This window comes from Larimichthys crocea, chromosome XVII (assembly GCF_000972845.2).
Source record: "Larimichthys crocea isolate SSNF chromosome XVII, L_crocea_2.0, whole genome shotgun sequence".
Classification (NCBI taxonomy): Eukaryota; Metazoa; Chordata; class Actinopteri; family Sciaenidae; genus Larimichthys; species Larimichthys crocea.
Window position 1 is genome coordinate 25272938 of NC_040027.1, and position 24266 is coordinate 25297203.

Genomic DNA, 24266 nt, shown 5'->3' on the forward strand with positions numbered 1-24266 from the left:
CTCTCTCGACTTAGCTGAGCGCAAAGTCATGAAAACCTGACTCCCGAAGTGTAATTTAAGCTGTGGGCTGGAGTATGGGTGCGAGGAGCTTACACTGTGGATCAGATGATGGTTTAACTACAGAGGGGGGGTTAGAACGACTTACAAATTCTGTCACTCTGCCTCTCAGTGTAGAACAATGATGTAATGTGAGAAGTGACGATGTCGGAGCTGGGAAACAGCACTAGTAGCACGTACAGCATGTTTGACTGAACAATGACAACATTCAGTAAGTTTTGGAGTACACTAAATTTTACAAGAACAGCACTGACTGCTGACATGGGATGTGGCAGCCTCTGAAATGCCGATTTGGGCTGATTCCCAAGAAGGAGTTTTGGAGATGGAGGAGAGAGGAGGCAGAGGGCTGAGATAGTGGGATGAGATGAGAGAGGAAGATTTAGGGACAAACTGTCAGATCGTTTAGGTGGGAAACATTTTTTACTGTGGCTGGTCACATATTTGATGCTGCAGGACATCTATTTTGAGTCTTTGATTAAAGGTATTAAAGGATTTAAGGTCGCATAAGATTTTTACGACCCCTCAGCGAGATATTTATTTTCAGGGTGGATACCATTATTGATCAATACCAATGACTCAGACTTTAAAAACTCAACTTTGAAACAAAATATCCCATCTTGTTCTGACAGGCTTGGGCTTGATCTGTGCTGTAAATAGTTAGCATACATTTAGGATGAAAACAGAGACATGACATTGTAAGGCTTCCTTTAGTTTTCTTGTTAAAAGTACACTTCTGTTCAAAAGTTTGGATTCAGCTGTTAAGGGAATGTTTTTCTTCTTTCCTCCAATACTGATTATTATTTCATTTTTATAAAAACTGTATATATTATTTACATTTGAAATAGCTTGGGCCCCAAAAGAAGAACAATGAAGTTATTAATTATACATTTAGTCAGTCAATGTAGCCCAACAGGGGAGAATACTGTAACCATTTTCTCCTCCGAACACCCTTTAATTTTGAACTCTTTTTCCAGCACAGAAAAGCTTAAATGCCCCGAGATCATTATTGAACCACAGCAGTGCAACCTGTTTTTTGGGGGCCCCATGCAGTCACTCAGTGGTTCGATTGAACTGGTTTAAACTGTGATTTGTACTCATATGTTTAGCTGATGTTTTGTGACCCACTTCCAGTAGTTCTAACCCAACCCCAAATTTCTATTTCCTTTTTGATGTTTTAAGAATAACTTTGCTCAAGAAACATACTCTTTTCATTACAGCGTGTTAAAGACATTTTTGTGCGTTTGACACTCAAACAGAAACCTGTTTCAATGTGCACAGATTTTAATGAGAAGCTTCCACATTGGACGTTGGTTTCTTTTACCAGTGTCTGGTGATTTCTTCTGTTGTTATTTAACTGTTTCTCAGAGATTCTTGGTCTCTTTTTGCTCTTACAGTTGTCAGTCTGGTTGAATCATTGTACAGCATTCTTTTCTCCATGTAGAAAACAAAACTAACTAAACAAACTGTTTATAAAAATACTATCTATTTGTGAGCCCTTCTACAACAAAAAAAGTATGGGAGACCAATCAGAAATTTAGAGTAGCTCTCTGCGGTCTGACTGTACTGAATCATGTTTCTCAGTCTTCTTTCAGTGATTGCACTTGAGGTATATCTGGTAGACAAGGTCAGACAGTCGTACAATTGTACAAGCCAATTTTTTGTCCCACTTTATCTGGAAGAAATCTGAAATGTTAGTAATAAGCATCACAAACAACTACTGTATGGTCAGTGCAGTCAGGTCAGGTTCTATGAAGCAAACTGTGAACTATGATGGATGTTTAAAATGGATAATACGTGTAATGGTTTCACAAGCCCCAATGTTTTGTCTTCTGAATCAGTCGTCCAGATCTTAGCAATTACTTTAGTCATTACAATGCTAACAAGCTGACGTCCAGTTAGTAATGTTTGCCATGGTCACTATCATGGTTTAGCATGTAGGTATGCTAACGTTTGCTTGTTAGCACCAAGCACGAACTGGTTTTGCAATCTTATCGCAGAGTACTAGAGTAATGAATAAATTGAAGTTTTGGACTTATGGTGTCGCTCATGAAAAGTTAAAACATCAGCAACATTAAACATTAAAACATCAATTCCAATTTATCCAGCAGGAAAATGCCTGTACTAGATTTCATGGAAAAGCATCCACAATTTGTTGAGATATTTCCTTCTACACCATCCGACAGTCAGTAGTTAGAAAACACTGTATATTTGGGTTATTATTATACAAGTATGACCAATAGTTAGGTGATAGTTTGGTTGTATTATGTAGTAAATTAATAGTATTATCATATTGTGAGTAAACTTGCACTTCCTTGAGATATAGTGATATTTATTTTTAGCATTACTATAATTATCATCGCTTTAAGATCAACTGGTGTTGTTGCAATATGTATCAGTTGACAACATATGTTAAATCAGAAATAATTTAATTTCTTTTCTATTTATTTTATCACAGCTGTCATGACATGATGAGTTTTTGTTTAGCATATTTCATGTGTTAAGTCATCTAGAATACATTATATTATATTATATACAACAAGACTTTTTCATTGATGGACTACGGGGTGCCTTTTGTAAAAAGCACACAGCGTCTTTTCACTTGAACTTTCTTTATTTTTGGGAAACGTGGATCTCTCATGGAAAGCTGTATGACAGTACAGTTCATGGGACAAAACTCTAATGGTGGTAGTCAATTTCAGCATGTGCACAGCAAAAGCCAGGCCTTAACATTTGATTTTCCCATTGATCTTCCAACACACACATATGCAGACACACGTGGCCTGTCTCTAATGTTGCCATGGGAAGTGTTTCCAGTTCGCCTTTGGTTAGAACTCTGATTGATTTCAAGCAAAATTGGCTCTGACAACTATGAAGAAACATTTGATTTTAATGTTGATGTGCCAGAGAAATAGGAATCCATCAAAAATTTGGATGCTAAGAGAAAGGAGTGATAAAACTGTGTGTGTGTGTTGGTAAATGGAAACACATACATCAGATATCTTACTGACGGACATCATAACCTTGAAATTACCTGCTTATATCCTTACCACACAGCACAGTAGGGGTAGGTAGGGCACTAAAATAGGATGTTAGCCTCAGCTGGCCAGCAGTTACATCAGCACTGTTTCTCCAAACCACTGAATCAGAATATTGAATTAAAACTAGAGAAACTTTAGCAACATTTCAGTTTTACATGACATGAATGCAATATGAGGTGTGTGGTTTGTAGCCATAGTATTCATCCTCACAGGACTACAGTGAAAATCTGAGGACAACATAGCAGAAATGCATTATGGGAGGTTATTTCAGGTGCCGCATTGCAGAGCAGTGCCATTATCTTCCCTCATATTATTACACCTGTCTAGTCTATTATCCACAGAGCCCCTAAAAGGTCATGGAAACTTCTATTTTTGTTGTGAATAATGGATTTTGAGTCCTTCAAAATCATTTGTTCTCCATTACAACTCTGGCAATGCAGTACATACTGCAGAGCCTGAAGTTTGTGAAGTCTAAATTAATCCTACTGTACATGACCCGCTGTCCAAGTCAAATAACAGTAATGTTTACAACTAATACTACTATCTAACTATTGTCTGGTATTTCATACTTGAACATGTGAACGTGAAATGAGTTTGAATTCTGGATAATCTGTTCATTTAATTTATTTAATCTCGGGTTAAGTTAAACCCTGTCCAGTCTGCTGTGCTGAATAGCATTCACATTTACATAACAGTAACTTAGACTATTTCTTAGACTACTTCTTCCAGACTGATTCAATTGATTCATCAGATAGCGGCACATCCACGACATGAAGCTCAGCATCTCTCCAGACTCTGCATATTAGCAGATATCTGCCTATTCGTTCCAGAAATATGGAGAAATATTGCAGAAATATTATACAGCTGGCAAGAACTTTTGGACATTACATTTCACAGCTCACAGCAGTTTCATAGTCAATCTCCAGTGTGTGCAGCACTGAGCAGTATTGATGCGCATAAGGCAGCTGGCCTTGATGCATCCCTGGACGTGTACTCCGGGCTTGTGCTGGGCAGCTAATTGAGGTCTTGACTGACATCTTTAAACTGTCAATGGCCCAAGCAGCAGTCCCCACCTATACTTCAAATCCACTTCCATCGTGCTGGTGCCAAAACAACTTCTGCCCTGTTGGAATCATTCGCAGTATCATAATGTACTTCCAGAGGCTGGGCCTGGCTCATCTATCAGCCTGGACGATATGAGACCTTCAGTCTGATTCATGTCAGGCAACAGTGAGATGTTTGCTTGTTGATAATTACCACAACGGTTCTATGCTGTGGTGCTGGATGGTGTGCTGGCCAGACCTGAGGGAATCATCGTGTTCATATATTAGTCAATCAGAAGCCATGAAGTTACCCGTGGACATGGATGATGGTCACGATACGCTGGCAATAATTTATTGACTTTAGAAGTTATGTTATTAGTGCTACTGCTGATCTGGACAATGTCTTGATGGGTGGATGACTGACGTACTGACACCAGGGTGAGACTGAATCTGCCACTCAGTCACTATCATTCAAGAGTTACAGATACACATTATGAGCAGCTTATAGTTAGTGTAGAATGCAGACAAAGTCATATCTTTATTGGCATGCCAGAGAAAAGAGACAGGAAAAGGAGGGGGGAGGGGGACGAGTGAACATTTGGGAAGCCAAGTCCTGATAAAGGAAAAGCTGAAGTAGGAGAAGCAAAGATGGGCGGGGAAGCAAACATCTGGATGCATTGGCAGGAAAGTCATGCAGCAGTGCAGGTGGAAAGGTAGCAGCATGCTTACTGTATGATTCATGACACCCACTGACCTGTTCACCAAACAGGTCAGAATCTAACATTTTTTACTGTATGTCAGTATTTCATTTTTACAAGTTTATATTTAGCATATGTATCAATATTTATTAATATTATATGATTTATCAGAGCAAACAAACTTAAAGGGACAGTGCCTTTGTTGTGTGTCTCTCTCCTCTTGTTTCCTATTTGTCGTCAAAAAAGGATTTTTCTTTTACCTGGAGTTCTGTGTATCCATCAAGACAATTTTGGTGGAGTTGGAGTTAGATAGTGGGACTTTCTTTTGGTATTTAAAGTGCCACCAAAGTAAATTTGATAGCAACATCTCACTAAACTCCATTCATTCAGTCTGACCTCATATTCACGTTATTCATTTTTTTTCAATTTGTTCTCACCTAACCAATTAGGAGCAAGCGATATAATCACCCTGCCAACATTCTCAGATGATGCAGGAAGTGTGGTTGTGGTTACAAGGAGCTGTTAACTTGGTGTTATTTAAGACAGCATTAAAAGAAAAGTTATTTGTGAATGCAGTTCACATCAGGCACTGTCATGATGACTTGTTGCTATTTTTCTGTTGTGTCATGCATGTAGTTGGGCAGCTAGTTAGCTATGTAAAAGACAACTTCACTATTCTTAGTCCCATCTATAACTCTGTGATTCACTGACTGTTTCTACAGACACAGGCAAACAGCCATCAATAAGAAAGACCTGAACAGACTGTGATGAAATGTAAAGACTTGTGACGAGTTCCACTGCACTGATCCAACAGCATTGTTAATTTTAGCCCTTATGTTTCATGAAAAGTAATCCATATCATATATACAGTATGTATGTATGTATGTATGTATGCATATTTTAAAAAAAAGAAGATTGCATCTTTTCTCGCTTCCTGTGTGACAGAGAGGTGAACCTGCATAGGCGAGGAGCAGCACGGCAAAGCATGATGTACTCTTTGGTTAGCAACTTAATGTGGAAAGCAGAAGTGGGAAAAAAATCTGTACATAACATCCAGTCACTACATGCTGCCCAAAGCATCAATCAAAATGGAAATGTGATCAGAAATGTACCACCCACATACAGCATTAAGCTGATGTGCTGTTGGATTCAAAGCAGCTTAATGTACCAGGAATTCAACCTGAACCTGGGCAGAAACTCTGGATTATACCAGTGATTAGATATTCTTTGTGACAAAGCAGTTCTGCACTGAGCAGTGCATGAGTATAGAGTGTATCCTTTTAATTATCTCCCTTTACTTTCTCATTAGGTGAAAAGACACAGGAAGCAAGCAAGATCTAACACTGGAATATACTGAAGCTCAAGTGAATGACTTCACACCATTTGTGATGCCTATTTTATGAAAGCAGACTGAGCTGAGCCTTTATTCCATCCAACACTGTGCATGTTTTTTTTCTCTACTGAAACTTTAGTTTGGAATTGTACAAAGTAAGTTTCCCTTTAATTTTCCCACTTTAGTTCTGTTTTTATTTAAGGGACTGAATTAAGTGAAATTATGAGCTAGACAACCAGTGTGTTTAGTGGCATTTGACCTGAATGTGAAGAACACATCCAGAATCAGTGTATGGTTTGTCCATTCTGGGCTACTGTAGAAACATGGTGGTTCAACATGGCATAGTTATGAATATATTATGTAAAAGAAGCCATATAAATTACACACTGGAGCTTTAAGTTATTTTAGAATTGTTATGTTAGGCTCACAGATGTTTAGTTAAACAAAATAATGTTTTTTATTTGAAATGATGCTAATAAATTGTGCCCACTCACCATAGGCTACTGTCACTAAACAGGGTGAATCCATTGTTAAAAAATGGTTCACCTAAAATATGGACTCATACTATGGAATAATAGATAATAATAATAGAATAAGACTAGAAAGCTAGATTTTTAGACAGACAACAGCTGTCTCTGTTTCTGTTATCAGTTTTGTTGCCTTTATACAGTATGGTGCTGTCAGAAATAACAAACCTTTGTGCTAGGATCCTATTTAAATTGTGCTTTAATTGGATTTGACAGGATTAAATCTATTCATTTTCATTTACAGTCTCCTCTGTCATCTCTGGATTTCAAGCCTGCCATTAATGCAGCCCTCAAAACTTAAGCCACATTGTGTGGTGTCACTGTTCAACTCAAATTGGCTTTTTTTTTTGGCAGATGAGAATCAAGACCATCCTTTCCTAGAATTGTAACTGAAATTCAACATTACAAATGACATGTCTTTTGCTCATGCAGCATCTCTTTGTGTATTCTCTGACCTCAGATATGAAGCCATGATGAAACAGGAAAAAAAACACTGTTTTTGTAGAATGAAAGATTACCAACAAGCTGCACCACAAGTCTGCAAATCCACATATCAAACACAAACACTTCAGCTAGAGCTGCAATTCTTTCCAATAGTATTTCACTCCCCCTCAATTTCTAAGCTCATCCACGGTGTCCTATTAATGATCCAGCAGTAAGACTACTGGAAAAACATGTTTGAGGCTATTTTGCTCTCAAGTTTTGTAGCAGACGCAGATAAGAGGAGAGCTTTGGTAAAAGCAGTGTGAGCTCAGAGCCCGTCGCTCAGTGTAATGATGGTCAGATAGCAGATGACAGCTGGGATGAGCCGTGCCTTTAAATTAGCCAAGACAATGAAAACATGATCAGCATGCAGCAGGAAGACGTCATGTGCTTGACGCTGTTGCAAAAAAAAAATTTTGTGAAGTGAGCACCAACTCTGAACTCAGGTTGTGTTGTTCCTGTTAGATTGTTCCTTCACCGAGAAAGGTGTGAGGTGTGTAGTCAATAGAGACATCATCACAGTATCATAATTAATTGGGTATAAAAGAAAACTTTCATGAAATTTAATTTACCATTCTGGACATTATCTTCCCTAGACCTGAAAACAGAATGCTGAGCTGCCTAAATGATAATGGCTGGCGCTTGGGGAGTTGTAAATTTGGAGGTGCAGTTGGTTAAAATCAGCTAAATCAGTCCTCAGGGACCAACAATGAGTGCTCCTAAACTATAGGTTTAGGCTATGGTCATCAGTTTTAATTATGTAATCCACGTTCAAGCAACTAACAGAGTGAACTGATATGAGGGCCCTTCTTAAGATGCATCCTAGTCTGTACTGATTTGATGTTCTTCTTATGTAAAGTGTCTTTGAGTACGCACTTTTAAAGTAAAATAATTATTATTATTATTATTATTATTATTATTATTATTATTATTATTATCATTATTATTGCCATCATCATTATTATTATTATTATCATTATTACTGGTCTGTTTTCATGCTGTTGTAAAATGTGTGCCTGATACCATGTAGCCAAGAACAGTCCAAATCCAATTTTTTTGAACTTCAAAGTCACCAAATTTAGGTGTAAGGAATTTGAATATGTGACAGATTTTTCCAAAATAATACCAGCATGATAATTTGTTCCAATGTTTAGAGGGATATGAGGAACAAGCCAGTTGGTTAGCATCCATGGTCATCCCCGTGAGAACAGTCTCATCTCAGCAGTCCTTTGGTAGTTTACTGCTGATGCATGTCTCTGTAGTGTTTGAAACATAACATTCATTAAACTCTGGTGTCTGGAGGTGAAATCTAATATGTGTTGCTGCTAAATTGGTTCATGAAAGGATGACAATGATAGATCGCAAATGCAGCTGTAATGTTACATGTCCTCTTGTTTCGACCTCAGGTTTGAACTCCCAAGATCATCCATTATAAACTCACTCTAGTCAGACTGCAGAAAATCAAAAGAAATAACACTGGAACCCTGAGATGACTTCTCTCACTGAGTAACATTTGAGATTTGGTCACTCTTAAGTTTAAAAAAATAATAATTCACTTCCCACAGTTACTACTTCCTACGATTCTACCTCAGTGTCACATCGGCCACGCAATCGTTGAATGGTGAAGAAACGTATTTGTCAGGTTTTTTTTGTTGGCATTTAAGCTCATTTCACAAAATTTCAGAGGAGTGGGCTGCATGGAGCAACGTGTAATGTGGTGCAAGGCAGCATACACTGTAGCATTGGGTTTTGGGGTTTTGGGTGTGGGGGAGGGGTTGCACTTTGGGATAGGGGTCCTGAGAGAGAGAGGGAGACAGAGAGAGAGAGAGACAGGCAGAGAGAGAGACAGACAGAGAGAGAGAGGCCGGGACGAGCCTGAGGCGCCTAGCGAGATGCCGGCGCAGCACGGCTCCAGTCTGCCAGGCCTGGGCTTTAAAGAGGGTAAAGAGTGAAAAAACCAACCTTCCCGTTGATCTGAGTGGTGAGATTTGGATTGTATTTTTGGATGGCGGGGTGCAATGAAGATGGAGGGATTTAAGATAAAGTGAAAAAGAAAAAAAAATAAACAACAAGAGGGGCAAAATAAGGAGTAGGAGGAAGAAGACAAGGAGAAACAAAGAGAGTAAAACAGGCAAATATCTGCTTATCCATTAACGAGTGAGAAAATCACAGTAGAGACAATAGAGCCTGTGCAGTGCCAAACGCAAACACTCACACACACATACACACACACACACACACATCATATGACACATAATGCAGTGCACACCCATCACACACAAAAAGCAAAAGGCCATGAAGGATAGACTCTCACCTGAGCAGAATAAAACACAGAGCAATGCTAATCTAACTCTGACTGCAACAAACAGCATGAGTCCAGTGTTTCCAGACAGCACACACACACACACGCACACACAAATGGACACACAAATGCAGACATGGTCACACACACATCCACATTCTCCTCCCTGTCCTTAACTTTGCTGCAGTGTTTGAGCCTTTCAGCCTGTGAATTAAGACAGCGCTGAAGAGGCCAAGGATTGCTGACAACCAGACTTCATTAAGTACACAAAGCAGCCAGTGTGTTACTGCCCACATTTATTCTGCTCATTGACTCTGGGCGAGCTCAGCCACCGAGCCCTGAAATCAATGAGCACATAAACATGGCCGCTGATGGGATTAGTCAAACACTCACCTTGGAAAATTGTACTTATATTTTTTCCACGTGCTAACTGAGAACACAGACTTTTTTCTATGGAGGAACACGTGATAAGCTAATGCTGCATTAAAAGGAACCCACTGAGTCCTTGGAGACTGTCCCGTTGGTCTACTTACTAACTGTTGAGAACGCAGGCATTCGAATATTCCATGTGTGATGACTGCATTTCTATGCGATCATCAGAATATTTAAAGCAGAGAGGACTGTAGTTTGATGACACTGTTTGAATCCATCTTATCTACTCCAACATTCCAATTTCTGCTCTTCCAAGGAGAGCTTGATTAATTAGTGACGATGTCTGAGTTTCCCTCCAGTATTTGACATCAAGCCAGATTTTTATGTCCTTACTAGTGTGCAAATTTTGCTGTTGATTGAGTCATTCTTTTTAGCACACGACATCTCCTGTCTGCCAATTCATCAAATACTGCTGCTCAGTCAGTGCTTCTACGCTTTGAAAATTGAAAGCTGTCAGTGTCTCTCTGTGTCATGTCTGGATGTGCAGGGCTCCGCACGATCGCACTATGGTTTGGAAAATATCTCAAGTAACGTTACACAGTTTGACGTGTTGTTTACATGTTCACTTTTGGTTTCACACAAGCTCCACCTCCCCCAGACACTTTTTATACCACCTCACCTGACATCCTGACAAATCATTAAACTACACGGGTGCATCTAGACCAATGACAGTATAAAGAATGGACAGAGTATGCGTGACATCACCCATACATTTCCAAAGTGCCGTTTAGCAGCTCACAATATGCGGCACTTGTTGCCACCATGTTGGCTGTACTGCCTCTTCCGCCTCTGGCTAATCTAAAAATCAGTAAAGAAGTGGATCATCGGCGGGTTGAATGATGCCTGGGGGCTGGAAAAGCCATCTGTAATGGCACCTACCTGTCAATCAAAGAGTCCACACTGTTAATTAGGAAAAAAATTCTTAATATAATTTGGACAGGTGAGTTAAAATAAATTCACCCTCAGTACAGTTGTCATGAAATTAGCTATAGAGACCAAAACTGTTTTTGTACCAGGCTGTAAACATGTTTATTTCTGCTGTGAAGTTAGGGCGCTATGGAGGTCTGGATGGCCAGAAGAAATATACCCACTTATATAATATACCAGGTGTCTGACTTTGTCTCTAATATGGAAGAAAAGTTTTGTACTGATAAAGATTTAGCAAATGATTATATATTATTGCTTTGTTGTTTCTATGAAGTTGTGTGTCAAATAATAATAGGACCATGAGTATAAATGAATGCATTGCATAATTCAGTCATAGTCTGTCTTGATTTACCTTTTAAAGTTTTTTTAAACATAATTTTCTGGAGCCAGCTATCTACAGTGTGTACTTGTCTTGTCTCTTAAGGGCTAAGTGGACCAAGGGACAATCTCTCTGTTCCAAGTAATGTCTTGTATATATGAACATCAACATTCACAAACATCACAACGCTCACACACAACAGAGAAAACACAAATACTCTCACATGTCCATTAGAGGCAGCAAAGCACATTTAACAATGAAAAATCACTGATTTCCTGTGTAGATACAAGGATAAGCATTTAAGAGAAAACATATACAGTCAGTGTATATGACCGACACATGAGTGACAGAGGGATTGTGGACGGGGGGTGCCGAAAGGAAGAGACATGAAAAGCTAAAAAAAAAAGATGAAGAAAAATATAGATAACAAAAGAAGACGCACACATACACACACACGCATATGGCATGTTGCAGTGTTTACTCAGAAGCCGCACTGTGAGGTGGAAATGGAAACGTAAGCTACCAGCACACCTGGGGGGGTTAAAGGTTAAAGCAACACAGAAGACAGGAGCCTTGAAAAGAGAAGCAGAAACAACAAATCATACACTTCATAATCTGACTCTGTTGGCTACGGCTCTGTTTGGTTTGGTGGAGGATGCCTCTTGCAAAACCATGTGAAATATGTACAATTTATTTTTGACAACTGCATTGGCGCTCATGAACAAATTGACCATGTGCAGAAGCAGAGAACAAAATGCATGTTTTTGTTTTGAAAGATTCTTTGTTTTCTTTTTTCTCAGAGGCAATTTTTTTTTCCGGGTGTAAGCGCTCTGTGATCTGTTATCGGCAAACTGATGCATCTGTTCTGGTAAGAAAATAAAAATGTACATCTGCTTGTACATATGTATTTCCCAGACACACAGGGCGCTCTGTCAGGATGAATCTCTTTTTAATCACACATATTTTGAATTAAAATGGGAAGTGTTCCTGTCTTACATTGGTATTGGGACGAGTTTGAAACAACTATGAAACAGATTCAGGATGACGCCTTCACCCTGAATCATTTTCCATTTGGATGACAGATTCCATCCATATTTCAGCACAAATAAATATATAAATACAATAAATCTCAAGCTTGGATCCTTTTTCAAGTTTATCTTGATACAACACTTAAATGTCATGGCATTCTATGAAAATATCACCGGTTGATATGATCGTTCCTCCTGTCCATACTGGCTATGTGTGTGGCGTGTCATGACCATACTGTAAAAAAAAAATAAAAAATAAAAAACATACAAAAGTGAGCTGTGTTTGACAAAACCGAAGAGGTATTTTACAAAATGAATAATATGAAATTTCCTGTTTGTCAGTTTGTTTGGCTGCTGAGCCTCAGTGGACAGACACATCCTTCATTTCTTTTGACCGGAGCAGCCAGAGCTGTTACACCGAAGCCCACAGTCTGAATGGGCCCCATCTGTATGCCTGTCCCATATTACAGGTGTGGGCCCCGCCTGTTTCTAAAAGTTATATGTGAACAGTGTGCTTACGGCGCTTGACTGGTCCGGTCAAATGAAATATATAGTGGGACTGAAGTTTATAGACCTTTTATTATTATGATTACATTTCCAACCTTTATGTATAGATTCACACACATTCCCCATGGTGCTCCGTACCATCATGATCATGGTACATAGAAATAAATGAATGCATAATATAATTATTACTACAATCAGGTGATTTTCAAAGTGATACTGTATATGCTACTTTTGAAAGTCATGTACCAGCAAACACTAGCAAGCCCTATTTCAATCATTTTGCTGCTTATTTTTGTGGAGCAATCAAAATTTAAACTGTAATAACCAGTCGTATTAATAAATATACTACATTAAAGTCATGTGATATTCTGGCTTTTTCTAACAGTGTTCGTTTTTGCAGAAGTTTGTGTCTTTCATTTCTTACAGTGTTGTTGCTCTTTGAAGGATTGATTACAGCAACCGATAACTCTTTGGCAGGTAAGCATTTAATTAAAAATCAAAATCTATCCTACAGATGATCTGTACCTGAATTAACTACCTGTGTCATCCTTGTGTGCTTTAGGGCTAAGACAAGAGGAAAGAATGAGATTTGTGACACTGGATCAAAGTCCTGATTTATGAGGACATGTTCAAAATGGAACTAAATATTGTAAAACAGCACTAAAGATGAGGCAGTTACTGTATTAAGCAGCTCTGTTAATGGAAACGTCAAATGAACAAGAGGCTAACGTAGTAATGAATCATGCCTGTGCTTTGAAAATTGCCTTTGAGATCCTGATAATGGTCGAGGCTAATTAAGTTGTTTGTTGACAAGGTCTACTTATAAGAAGCCCCGAGGCTTGCTTTCACCCGGCTGGCTTTTGTTGCAGCCCATCCAGCCGTCTTGGAGCCCGCTTTCGGGGGAATTTCCTGCCTGTCTTCTCCCACGCGGGATGTACAACAGCAAAGGTGTCAGCTTCTCTTTTGGGGCAAGACTCCACATGTAAACCTCTACCTCCCCCAAAACAAAGAGGCAGAACCGCAGCCAACCTCTCTTTCACCCCTGACGAGTCAAAACATCCCTCCCATCACCGTGAGGTTAGGCAGGTCAAGCAAACTAACAACAGGGCATTGGAGCAAAATACATAAATCACCACCCAGAAGACAAAGACGAGACAGAAAGGAAGATAGAGAGAACAGGAAATGAGCAGAGACCGGACAGGCATCAACAGGTCTGACTTTCACTGCAGTTCAATTCAGGGAACCAGTCTCCCTATTAGCAGTCAGGAGACAGAGCGTCGGTGCGGAGCAGGCAACCAGAGAGAGGACCTTGCTGTTGGAGGTGGCAACCTGAATGGCAGCAGGGAGGGGTCTCCAGGGTCAAGAGGGATCTTACCTCGTACATAAAGGTTAGCCGGAGCCGAGTAGCGAGTCCCAGCGCTGTTGACTGCCACGCACTCGTACTTGCCCTGGTCTGACTCTTCGCTGTTCTCAATCTGAAGCGCTCCTGGGGGGGGGGAGGCCAAAATGTCACAGTTCAGGTCTTTAACACATACGTTCAAAGAGCACACAAACACACACACACACACACACACACACACACACACACACATGCAGACACTAATCCTACACACTGCCCATATCCTTGCCTAAATGAACCTGAACCTATACAAATTAAACATTTCTTTTTAGGTTTATTATTTGGAGGATATCATTTATGGCAATGACCTAATACTCTTAGGCTTGTTCAAGATGACTTCGACTGTCCAGCTCGCTTATTACTGGTTTTAGTGTTTAGTCAATGATTATGTCATGATAGCAAATAGGCTGCAGTTCAGAGCTGAAGCAGCTGCAGGAGCTAAAAGGAAATATTCTAAATGTTTCATGTTCTTGAACTGGGTGACATGTCCATCCATTAGAATTATCGGGCACCGTAGTTTAGTATTTTCCCCCCAAATAGTCTGTGGTTGATCACCACTTCCACTGGTTCCACTGGCAGCCAAGAGAAACAGTTTTGGATCATTATGTGTAATTTTGATGTAATAATGACACATTGCCTGTTTAAATCCAAAATTGGACCTGATTGGTCAAAGCCTTTAGTGGAACACTTGCTGTGTTTCCATTGAATTAAATAGTTCATCCCCAAACACTAACCTCCACTGATCTTTTTATGTACACTAGTTCAAGTACAAGTTCTCATTGAGAGCTTCGTTCTGGGGAAAGGACCGGTAAAACGTGAGCTGTAACTTACCTGACACCTTCATTTACATCCATTCATTCCAAAAAACATTTCATGACAATTTCATAACATTTAAACAAACACTGAATATTCAGTTGTCAGTACAGAGGTTAGGTTTGAGATAGAAAACATGGATGTATTTTTAACGACTATGCATTATTATATATTGACTGAGAATGTGACATACATCATGCAGTTTTGCAGTGAGAAAACGTGAAAAATAAAAAGTTAAAAATGTACATATTTCAGAATACAATCCTGAAATGCAACATGGGATGGGTTTATAACACAATGTTAACAACTTGATTCAAGAAAAAAAACCAAAACAAAAAATCAGCGGTTGATAATGTGAGTGTAGCCACATCCATGGTGGATCTGGTGCAGGCAGCCTGCCCAGAGATGGAGGAGGAGCAACCTTCATCTGGGATGCAGCCAGCAAGGACAGTCTGCCTGAGATGTATGACTTTAAACTCTCAATCTCTCTCACACACACACATACATACACACACACGCACCCACACTGTATGCAGGTAAGCTTTTCTCCTACATACCACAAAACATCATGTCAAAATGATAATGACATCACACTGTAGCTGAAGTGTGAAGAGGAGTGTGTGCAGCAGCTTATTTATCTATTTCCAACTTTCCATTTTGTGCTCTACCTTTTTGCACATTCAGCACCTCTCCATGGCAGCGGCCTTTCTAAGAGAAAAATGGATGCTGATGGATGTTTGCTTTGACTTCTTGGCATTAAAAAAAAAGGCTAATCGGTGCTGCCAGAGAAGGCGTCATTTCCTACAAAGGAAGACTAGGTCTTCAACAAAATTTTCAAAGCTGCCGAAACTTCCTCTGCCCTTCAGACGTTGAGCCTCCCATAACGGAGCATCTGCTCCCTCTCTGCAGCTTCCAAGGACAGCGTGCAGACACAGGTCAAACCTTTACACCTTAATGACAAACGGTTTGCAGACTACTAATTATGCAAGTGGTCCACTAAGTTATCACATATGCTAATAGACTCACTTCCATGACCTGGCTCACTGGTACGACCTAGGCAGTGAAATCTAGGACAATTGACAGCAGGATGCTCAGCTAAACATGTAAGCAGGAATGTGATGCTAAAGGACATTTGATCTATATACACAACCTTTATTTAGGCTCTAGTACTGTATGTCCAACAGCCTGTTGCCTTTGTTGAACTGCCATGTTGCTCGAGGTAGTAACCTTCACAGGGCAGCTGGCGGACTGTAAGGCTACGTCCACACATGGAGTTTAGGGTGGTTTTAATCCTAACATATTTGGTGCAGTTTGCCAGTTTGGTACAGTTACTTTAGGTTTGTTGAAAGTGTATGACTAGTCCACTATTCCATCTGCTGGTTGATTATACTGATACATTCAAGTAAAATGAAGCCAAAATAAAGATTCATGTATTTTGGCAGCTGTCATTGTCACAGCCATGCCTCAGTGTGTGTTCTTTGTGTTTTCCTCCTCCCCCGTGTCTCCTGTTTGTCCCCGTCTGTCTCTTTCTCTGTGTGTTTGTGTGAGTGTGGGTGTGGTCCCCCTTCCTCACACCGGCTCCTGGCCTCGTTTGCCTGCCTGCCTGCCTGCCTGCCTGTCTGTCTGTGAGACTTACACCTGTTCTTCCCGTTTCAGGATTTTCTGCCTGTTTGCCCGTCAGCTGGCTCTCATCCCTGGGATTCCCTCTACCAAGGCTCCACCTGGATTGCTTCCGCCTCACCTCAGCCAGCCACATCTCTCCATTGCTGCCCATATTCACAATTAAAAAAAAAAAAAAAGGTTTCGCCTGTTGTCCTGTGTCTGCATTTGGGCCAAGCTTAATAATTTGTGATATTATTTTATAGTTTTTCTAGCTGGTTGCACATAAAGGGTTTCTTTATCTTCTCTGGTAGCTTCGACACTATCCTCTTGGTACCATGCATAAAGGGCATGTCACAGTTTGTCTTTTAAAGACATTCATACGCTATGTGCTGTATATAGCAGCTGAGTGGGTTCATAGTGTTTCTAAGCCTGTTCTGATACTGTATGTGTGTGGTAAGTAACCCACCATTTTGAGGCGTACTGTACTTTTCAGAGTTGATTGACAGAGACCAACTGAATAAACTGCACCAAACATGTTAAGTGTGAACACAACAAAAATGAGCTTATTACATTATGATTTATGATCCATGGTTAACCCTTTGACCACTAATTGCTGGAACATCAGTTGTCGAAAGTAAGAACATTGTCCCTATCAGGTATAAATCTGTCTTTTGTTTACGTCTCTCCCAAGGCCATACACACTTCTGGGCGGTTATGTGGTGAAGGCAGAGAAAGTGTCGGAGCAAGTGGAAAAGGACAGAGAGCTGGAAATGGGGACACACTGAGGTGACCGGAGGAGGAGGAGGAGGAGGACGGAGGCGGTGGAGGAGAGGGGGGGCAGTGAGGAGGAAGAGAGGAGAGATGAGTAGAGGTTTTCTGTACCCAGCATTCTTACCTCGGATTGGTGTACCACCTGGTGAGGTAATTTGAATGCAAATAAGATTAGAGATAACCATTAGTATAAAGAGAAGATAGAGAAGAAGAAAAAAAAGTGAAACAGAGAAAGACAAGAATGGCAGGAGAGCAAAGAGAGGAAAAACAGCAGAGATTAGAGCGAGTGCTATTCTCACCCTGCTCAAAAACAACGTATCCATAAATATGTAAGGTATTATTTAATGTTTAATAAGCAACACCAGTTTCACCAATGGGTGAAATTATTTTCTTGTGTACAAGAAAATACAGGCTCATGATGAGAACAACATTGTTTCAGTAATGTATCCTTTCATACTACAGCCAGCCTGTCATTTGTGCATCTGGTTATTTACTTTCACATGTGCTTATTTGTGTTATACAACTGGCTATTTACTCCACAGGGCTGGTATCTCTTTGTCATCATAAAGCTTCTTTTTCCCCACACCTGCTTTTTTTCTCTGATAGCACCTGACGATCAAGCACTTGACCTCTCAGTCACCAACAGCAGGGATGTTTTTTTGTTTTTTTGTCTCCTGCATCCTGCAGTAACAAAGCAGATAAGAACACAAGCTGCCTGCGTACTCTCCCTGTGATGCATTTCAAACAAACCTGCACTTGTACTGGAATACTCTGTGATGTTGCTGCCTCAATGGTGATGATTTTTATTTACTATCTTGCTCCAAAATTAGCATACCAGTAGATGTATTTTTCTTTATTCTTTGCCAGCATCTTGTCTGTGCACTATTTAGAGATGAACAATTTCAGCAAACTATCTAATTTTGGCCTAAACTGCAACTGTAATTTTTCTGACTGTGGAAATCTAATTTCTATGTCTAATCAAGTCCTGATTCACAGTTCTTAAAATGTAGCTTGAACAATGACATCATGTGCTTGATAAAAAGCTCAACAACAATTTCTGTTTTTAATCAAATGAAAAGTTGAAAAAAGAAGTTACTATGACTCCCAAGTACACTTCAGCAAGAAACATCCAATCACTGAGATTACAGCGTTGAGGAAAATTTGCATCCTAAATCGAATTCTGGATCAACGTTGGATGAATTCAGCAACTATAACGGGTATGTTTTGCTCTCAACTGCACAGATGAAGTGTTCTGAATACACTACCACTCTAAATCACACATCGGACTGGCTTCTTCGCCAGAAAAACAGTGACAAGGGTTTCAGAGTATTTAGAGCTCCACCAAACTTTGCAGAGACAAAGTTGGAATATTTGAATCAGAACATAAACCTATGGGGTCCTAATATTATCCATGCGATATCACTAATCAACTGTACTGATGTGGGGAGATTATCTAGATTGATTTATCTGAAGAAAGACCCAGCAAAAGAGGCTACTTCTTCAAACATAAGATATAGCCAGTAGTTTTCTTCTTTAAGGTAGTATAGTCTAGCACAGACGCTGGCATTCAGAGAGTATATTAAGCAGACGACTGCCAAGAGTTTCTCTTTTAGTTTGAACATCTCACAAAATTAACTTTAATTAGCTGTAGTTGAGTAAATTGTCATTATAGCTGAAGAAAACTGGGGGTCAACAACTAAACCTTTCACCTCCTGCAACTTGTTGAGACACTGTTAATTATGTAAGCGATGTAATTATAATCGCAGCTCTAGTCATTTAAATTTGAAAATCAAACACAAAACTCAAACTGCAATTTTAAATGATTCATCGTTCTTCCCTGGTACTGTTCATTCTAGAAACACAGCAGTAGCATTTCCTCTTGCATACCCCTGCAGTAAGTCATAATTAGTAAGCAGCACCATTTGGGCATATGAGGTCATATACAGCAAACGGTACAGAGTGGGATGGTTAATATGCAGATAGGGTGATCTGGATAATAAACCAAGCCACTTGACAGGAACACAAAAAGTGTTACATAGGTGGTGAGAAGGGGGCCCTGGAAGCTGTGTGGCCCCTAGGGTTTGATGAAGGGGACATCAGCAGCTTGCGGAGGGCCGGACTGGACAATACTGAGACCTGCCATGACTTCTGTACACAGCTGTCTAACAGCTTGAAGATGAAATCAGGCTGTCATGACAGGTTGGGGGGTTTCATTGTGAAAAATAATAGCATTTTATTATATTTTCACAATGTCTGGATTGGAAGGGTTTCATCCGAAGTAGTGTCCATCAATCAAAGGATGTATCAATGGATTGACAGTCCTCATATTTCAGTCAACAGCAGAACATCACATGGAAATCTGGCTGTTAAAGGAGACCTCCACTGATCTGATGATCTCATACATCGATCTCAACTCACTCTCACAATAGGGATGACTACTCAGCCTGTTAGAACAGTGTAATGTCTGTGGCACATTGGAAAAGCTTTGTCATCTAATCGAGACAGTGATATCATTGGGATCATCTAGGCTTTGGACTCTAGACTAGCAGAAGCACCTTTGTAACACTGATAAATCTGGGACATGGAGTTTAAAAGATGTGGCCTTTTACCATGCAGGGGTGGTCGAAAAAATCCATTGTTTGAATTATGGGAGTTGTAGGATATTTCTTGGCGCTTGCCTGTTGGTGTAATGAAATAAAAAATCTATGTCCAATATTATTAAATCAATCAAGACTCTGACTAATTTACATAACACTGTCTAATACAGAACCCCAGCTGGGGCCTTTCTGTGTGGAGTTTGCATGTTCTACCTGTGTCTGTGTGGCTGTTTGTCTCTATGTGCCCTGCAATGAACTGGCAGAGGTGTACCCTGCCTCTCGCCCAAAGTCAGCCAGGATAGGCTCCAGCCCACCCTAGTGAGGATAAGCAGTTACAGATAATGTATGTATGTATGGCTAATGGGAAACTCTTTCATCTGTACTAGTTGAAGCTACACAGAAACACAACTAAAATAGTAATTCCAAACATTTAATTCACAATAATAATCATACCTGCAGTTTTATATTTGACTATTTTTGAGATTGTTGGATTGAGTTTTTATCTTTTACACTAATCTTTGCCACATAGTGGAAGATCAACTTACTCTTCAAACTCTCGTTTCTCATTTGTGCTTGTTTGTGTTCATACCAATGATAATGTATCCATGGGCTAACCTGGGAACATGGTTTGTCTAACAGACAAATTGCTTTCTGGGTACTTTTAATGTTGAACATTAAATTTATGTTCTGCACATTCTCCACATTAGATCCAGATCTAATTAGAGTGCATCAGGATAATGTGACATCAATTATTTGGTTCATGGGGTGTATTGAAAAGAAGAAAGTCATGTCAACATCCATTGAACAGTTCATGACAAATACCGCAAGGAATAAAAAGTTAGAATATCTCTACCTTTGCTCCTTCTATTTTAATTTGTCTCTTGTGAGTCCCGTAACATTCTGGAATTGCAATACTACATCACCGGAGTCCCCCTTTAACAGCCAATATCTGTTAAATAATTCAGCTGGAGTCATCTTTGGCCCAGCTTTGTCCATACATTGGCCACTGGAGTTTTTCTGCTTCCTCACAAAAAAAAAAGTAAAATCTTAAAAAATCTTCAGTGACAGGTGTAAACACACAGTTGCTGCTGAATCAGGATCTTGACGTTTTACTCAGCAGTGTTCCCCACAGAAGAGCTTTGTCCTGCCGCGCTAATCTTCTTCTTTCCCAATCTCCCAGGACCATCAGGACCCGTGGCCAGCAGTCACAGTGCTCGCTGGTCTGGGTCACATTACTCTTTGATGGACAAGCTTTGGTTGTAATTACGGAAGACAAAGTTGAGTTTCGGAGCAGCAGAGGAAGCTTCACAGACGACAGGACTTTTTTTTTAACAGAGCAAAGGTCTCAAATTGAAAAATGAAACTATTAGTTTTTCTTAAATGAATCAATGTCATCTAATAAGACTAACTAATTCATGAGCAAATCTAATCACTCCTCTATATAATGAATTCTATCGATGCAAATAAATGGAATAATTGTGGAGTGCTGACTTTACACACTGCTATATATTCCACTTGCCTTGTATGGCACAGGATAACAGCCATCTGTGCTTGGCTGCTGTGGGACTGCACGTGACCACGGGGCCGTATGAACCAAATTGAAACAAATTGCCATGCTGTTCGATTAATAATACATGGCATGTTTGTCCTTACCTAAGGCCCCGACTGCGACTCAGGAAAATCCTCAGAGTGGACTTCAAAGCCAATGATAACCTAGAGCCTGTCTCTCAGCCTTTCCTCTCAGCCTGTGTTGAGATGAGAGCAGTCACAGGAGGGGCTCCGGGCTCTCCGCGATGGGAAACCTGCTTCTCACTCTAGCTGGAAGGGCTGGCAAGAAAGTTCGGCCTTGGCCAGTCGCTCCAACGTTTTGTAGGTGCATGCGATTTTTGGCAAGAAGCAAACATTTCTATTTTCGCACAGAAAGTGAGAGAAAGGGCAACTGACAGGTTGTGTGGAGCGCGGTTATTCAGCCAGAAGCCATCCAGCTTTCCAGCTAGTTTCATGAAGAAAGATGCCCTATGTGCTCCTCTGGATCCCGGCCACCTCCTCACAGAGCTGTTCACATGGCTGCCTCTGTTTTAACATTCATCACTGTCTGTGGTGCGTTAAGCACTGTTGGCATGTCAATATTCCCACACAGGTGCTGCTCAAGTAATTACTCAAATCTATGATGTTCTGCTCAAAGTAGAAAACATTCTAACATTTCATAAGCTTATTGTCTTTTATTAAGAGCTATAACTTGATAAATTCCCCTCGACCTGTCTGTGAGAGTACGGTCTCATGTCTAGCACACATGAGAACAGCAACATGATCATCATGCTGTGGGCAAGATTCTGTTACGTCAGACCAAAACCTTTTGTTACTATTAGATTTAATAACTGCTTTCAACATTAATTGCGTTACTACTGTATAAACAATAATTTGATTAATTAATCAACAAAAAAATAAAATAATTGCTTGGGAGCTTGAGTTCCAGCTTGAGTTCTGCTTCTCTGCTTAATATGATTGTAAATATATGTTAATGAATAATACCACAAAAAAAAAATAATAAAAGAAGCCAGACTTTTCAGGTGTTAAACAGGTGCTGTCTAAACACAAGCAGTGACACCTTTACCTAAGAACAGACAGTCTGTGACAGCTGTCAGAGATGCACTAAACACAGACATTGACCAGACATTTAGTTTTGAAACTGAAAACTACGGCCACATTTGGGTTGGTAACAAAAAAAGCACTGAGGTTTGATACCCAGCCCCAGTTACTGCAAATATAAATGACAGTAGTTGTCGAAATGTGTGGCCCACCAACACCTGAAAGTTTCATACAGGTGGTGCCGCTGTTTGCAGACAAAGACCCGTAGGTGAACACGTTGAGATAAGTGCTTTACCTGAACGTAGCTGTTTTATTCGCCCGTTGCTGCTGCTGATGTCCACAGGTAGGAAGTCTTTGAACCAGTAGATCTCTGGGTCAGGGTTGCCGCTGGCCGCGCACAGCATTGTAGCAGTGCGCGTTCTCTCCACAACCTTCAGCTGGGGCCCCATATCTATGGTGGGGAAACCATGAGGGATCTGGTCCTCTGCGACAAAGACAGAGGCAAACAAATATTAGTACTCTGACAGCTGGACATGAAGATGATGGACGATGATGATAGTTAAGACTTAAGACGACCATCGGATGTGTTCTTCAGTCTGTGGTGAGATTTCCCTGCTTATCCCACAAGCTTAAGGTTGCAAGTTCGCCCCATGAAATTCAAACACAGTAAAAATCCAGCTCTAATGTAAATATTGCTGGGCCTCTGCATGACTAATCCTCCTGTGGAATTTCTCGTCATGGATCTGTGTGAGCGAAGGCGATGCAATTTCACCCCGAGTGGAACGCATTGTGAAAGAAAAAGGCCCCTACCATCATCACATAATCTGAAACGCTTAGTGTGGTCAAATGCTGGTCCTGCCAAATTATGGGTGGAACATAATAGCATCATGGGCTGAAAATCTCATTCCACACCTCTGTCTATGCTGCTGTGGACAGACGCCACAGCTGCCAGAGCTTTACACACACGGCTCCAACGTGATTTTTTTCTAATTGTCACACCCAATAGGTGAGTGCAGACGGACTACGCACTTTACAATTTGCCTCTATTTCTCCTATAACAAAAGTAATGTGGACAAGAGGAGCCAGGTATTGAACCACAAACCCTGTGGTTGGTGATCGAGCCCAGACAAATCGAGCCCAAAGCATTCTACTTCAAAAAACAAGAAGTTTAAAAATTGTGTTTGCCTCAGTTACTTGAGTTTTGACCTTTAGGTTCAGGTGTTGCACATCTTTCAGAACACTAACTGTATGTGCTGGAATTAATTAGTAGTAATGCAACCTTTCAGGATAATAAGCTGTAGACTAATTAATATATTCTAGAAATTATGAAATCATTAAGTATTATATACTTTGTTTAGTGCAATAACTGTGTTTATCATACCAGTGTTTTTACAGTAAATAAGCCTGGAGACAAAAGCATTTACAACAAAATAAAAGTATCAGTAAAAGTACTCTTCTTTAACTATTGAGCGAACTGCAGCAGCAACAAAGTCTGCAGGCAGCGGGAATCATTTAGCAGTGAGTGTGAGGGATTGTATCAGCAGCTGCTAAGTCCAGTCAGGTGGAGTCGAGTATCTGGGTTTGTAAGACTGAACAGTCTTTGCAGTGAGTGCAAACAGATACGACAAGCCGAGAGGGAAAAACATGATTCAGTCAGCAAGCTAAACTTTGTCCCAGTAATCGTTCAGCTCGCCTCAGCAGTGATGGTCCACGTCTTTGCTGACTTTTAGATTAGCAGGGAAGTGGAGGAGGCAGGACAGTGCCACATATTTTTGAAACCTATGGGTGATGTCATGCATAT

At 40.2% G+C, this 24266-nt stretch overlaps 1 protein-coding gene across 13 annotated transcripts in view; it reads right to left on the reverse strand.

The window, feature by feature from the left end:
- Positions 1–24266, reverse strand: part of ptprfa (protein tyrosine phosphatase receptor type Fa) — a 291110-nt gene that overhangs the window by 111846 nt on the left and 154998 nt on the right. For 5 of the 13 annotated variants that reach the window (XM_027289990.1, XM_027289989.1, XM_027289987.1 and 2 more), the window contains exons 5-6: positions 22761–22949; positions 14070–14180 (exon numbers count right to left, since the gene is read on the reverse strand). In XM_027289990.1, the coding sequence (XP_027145791.1) occupies positions 14070–14180; positions 22761–22949 (300 nt within the window). Of the gene's footprint in view, positions 1–9141; positions 9154–14069; positions 14181–17403; positions 17422–22760; positions 22950–24266 lie in introns of all 13 variants that reach the window. The other 8 variants (XM_027289984.1, XM_027289988.1, XM_027289983.1 and 5 more) reach the window with 3 other exon arrangements.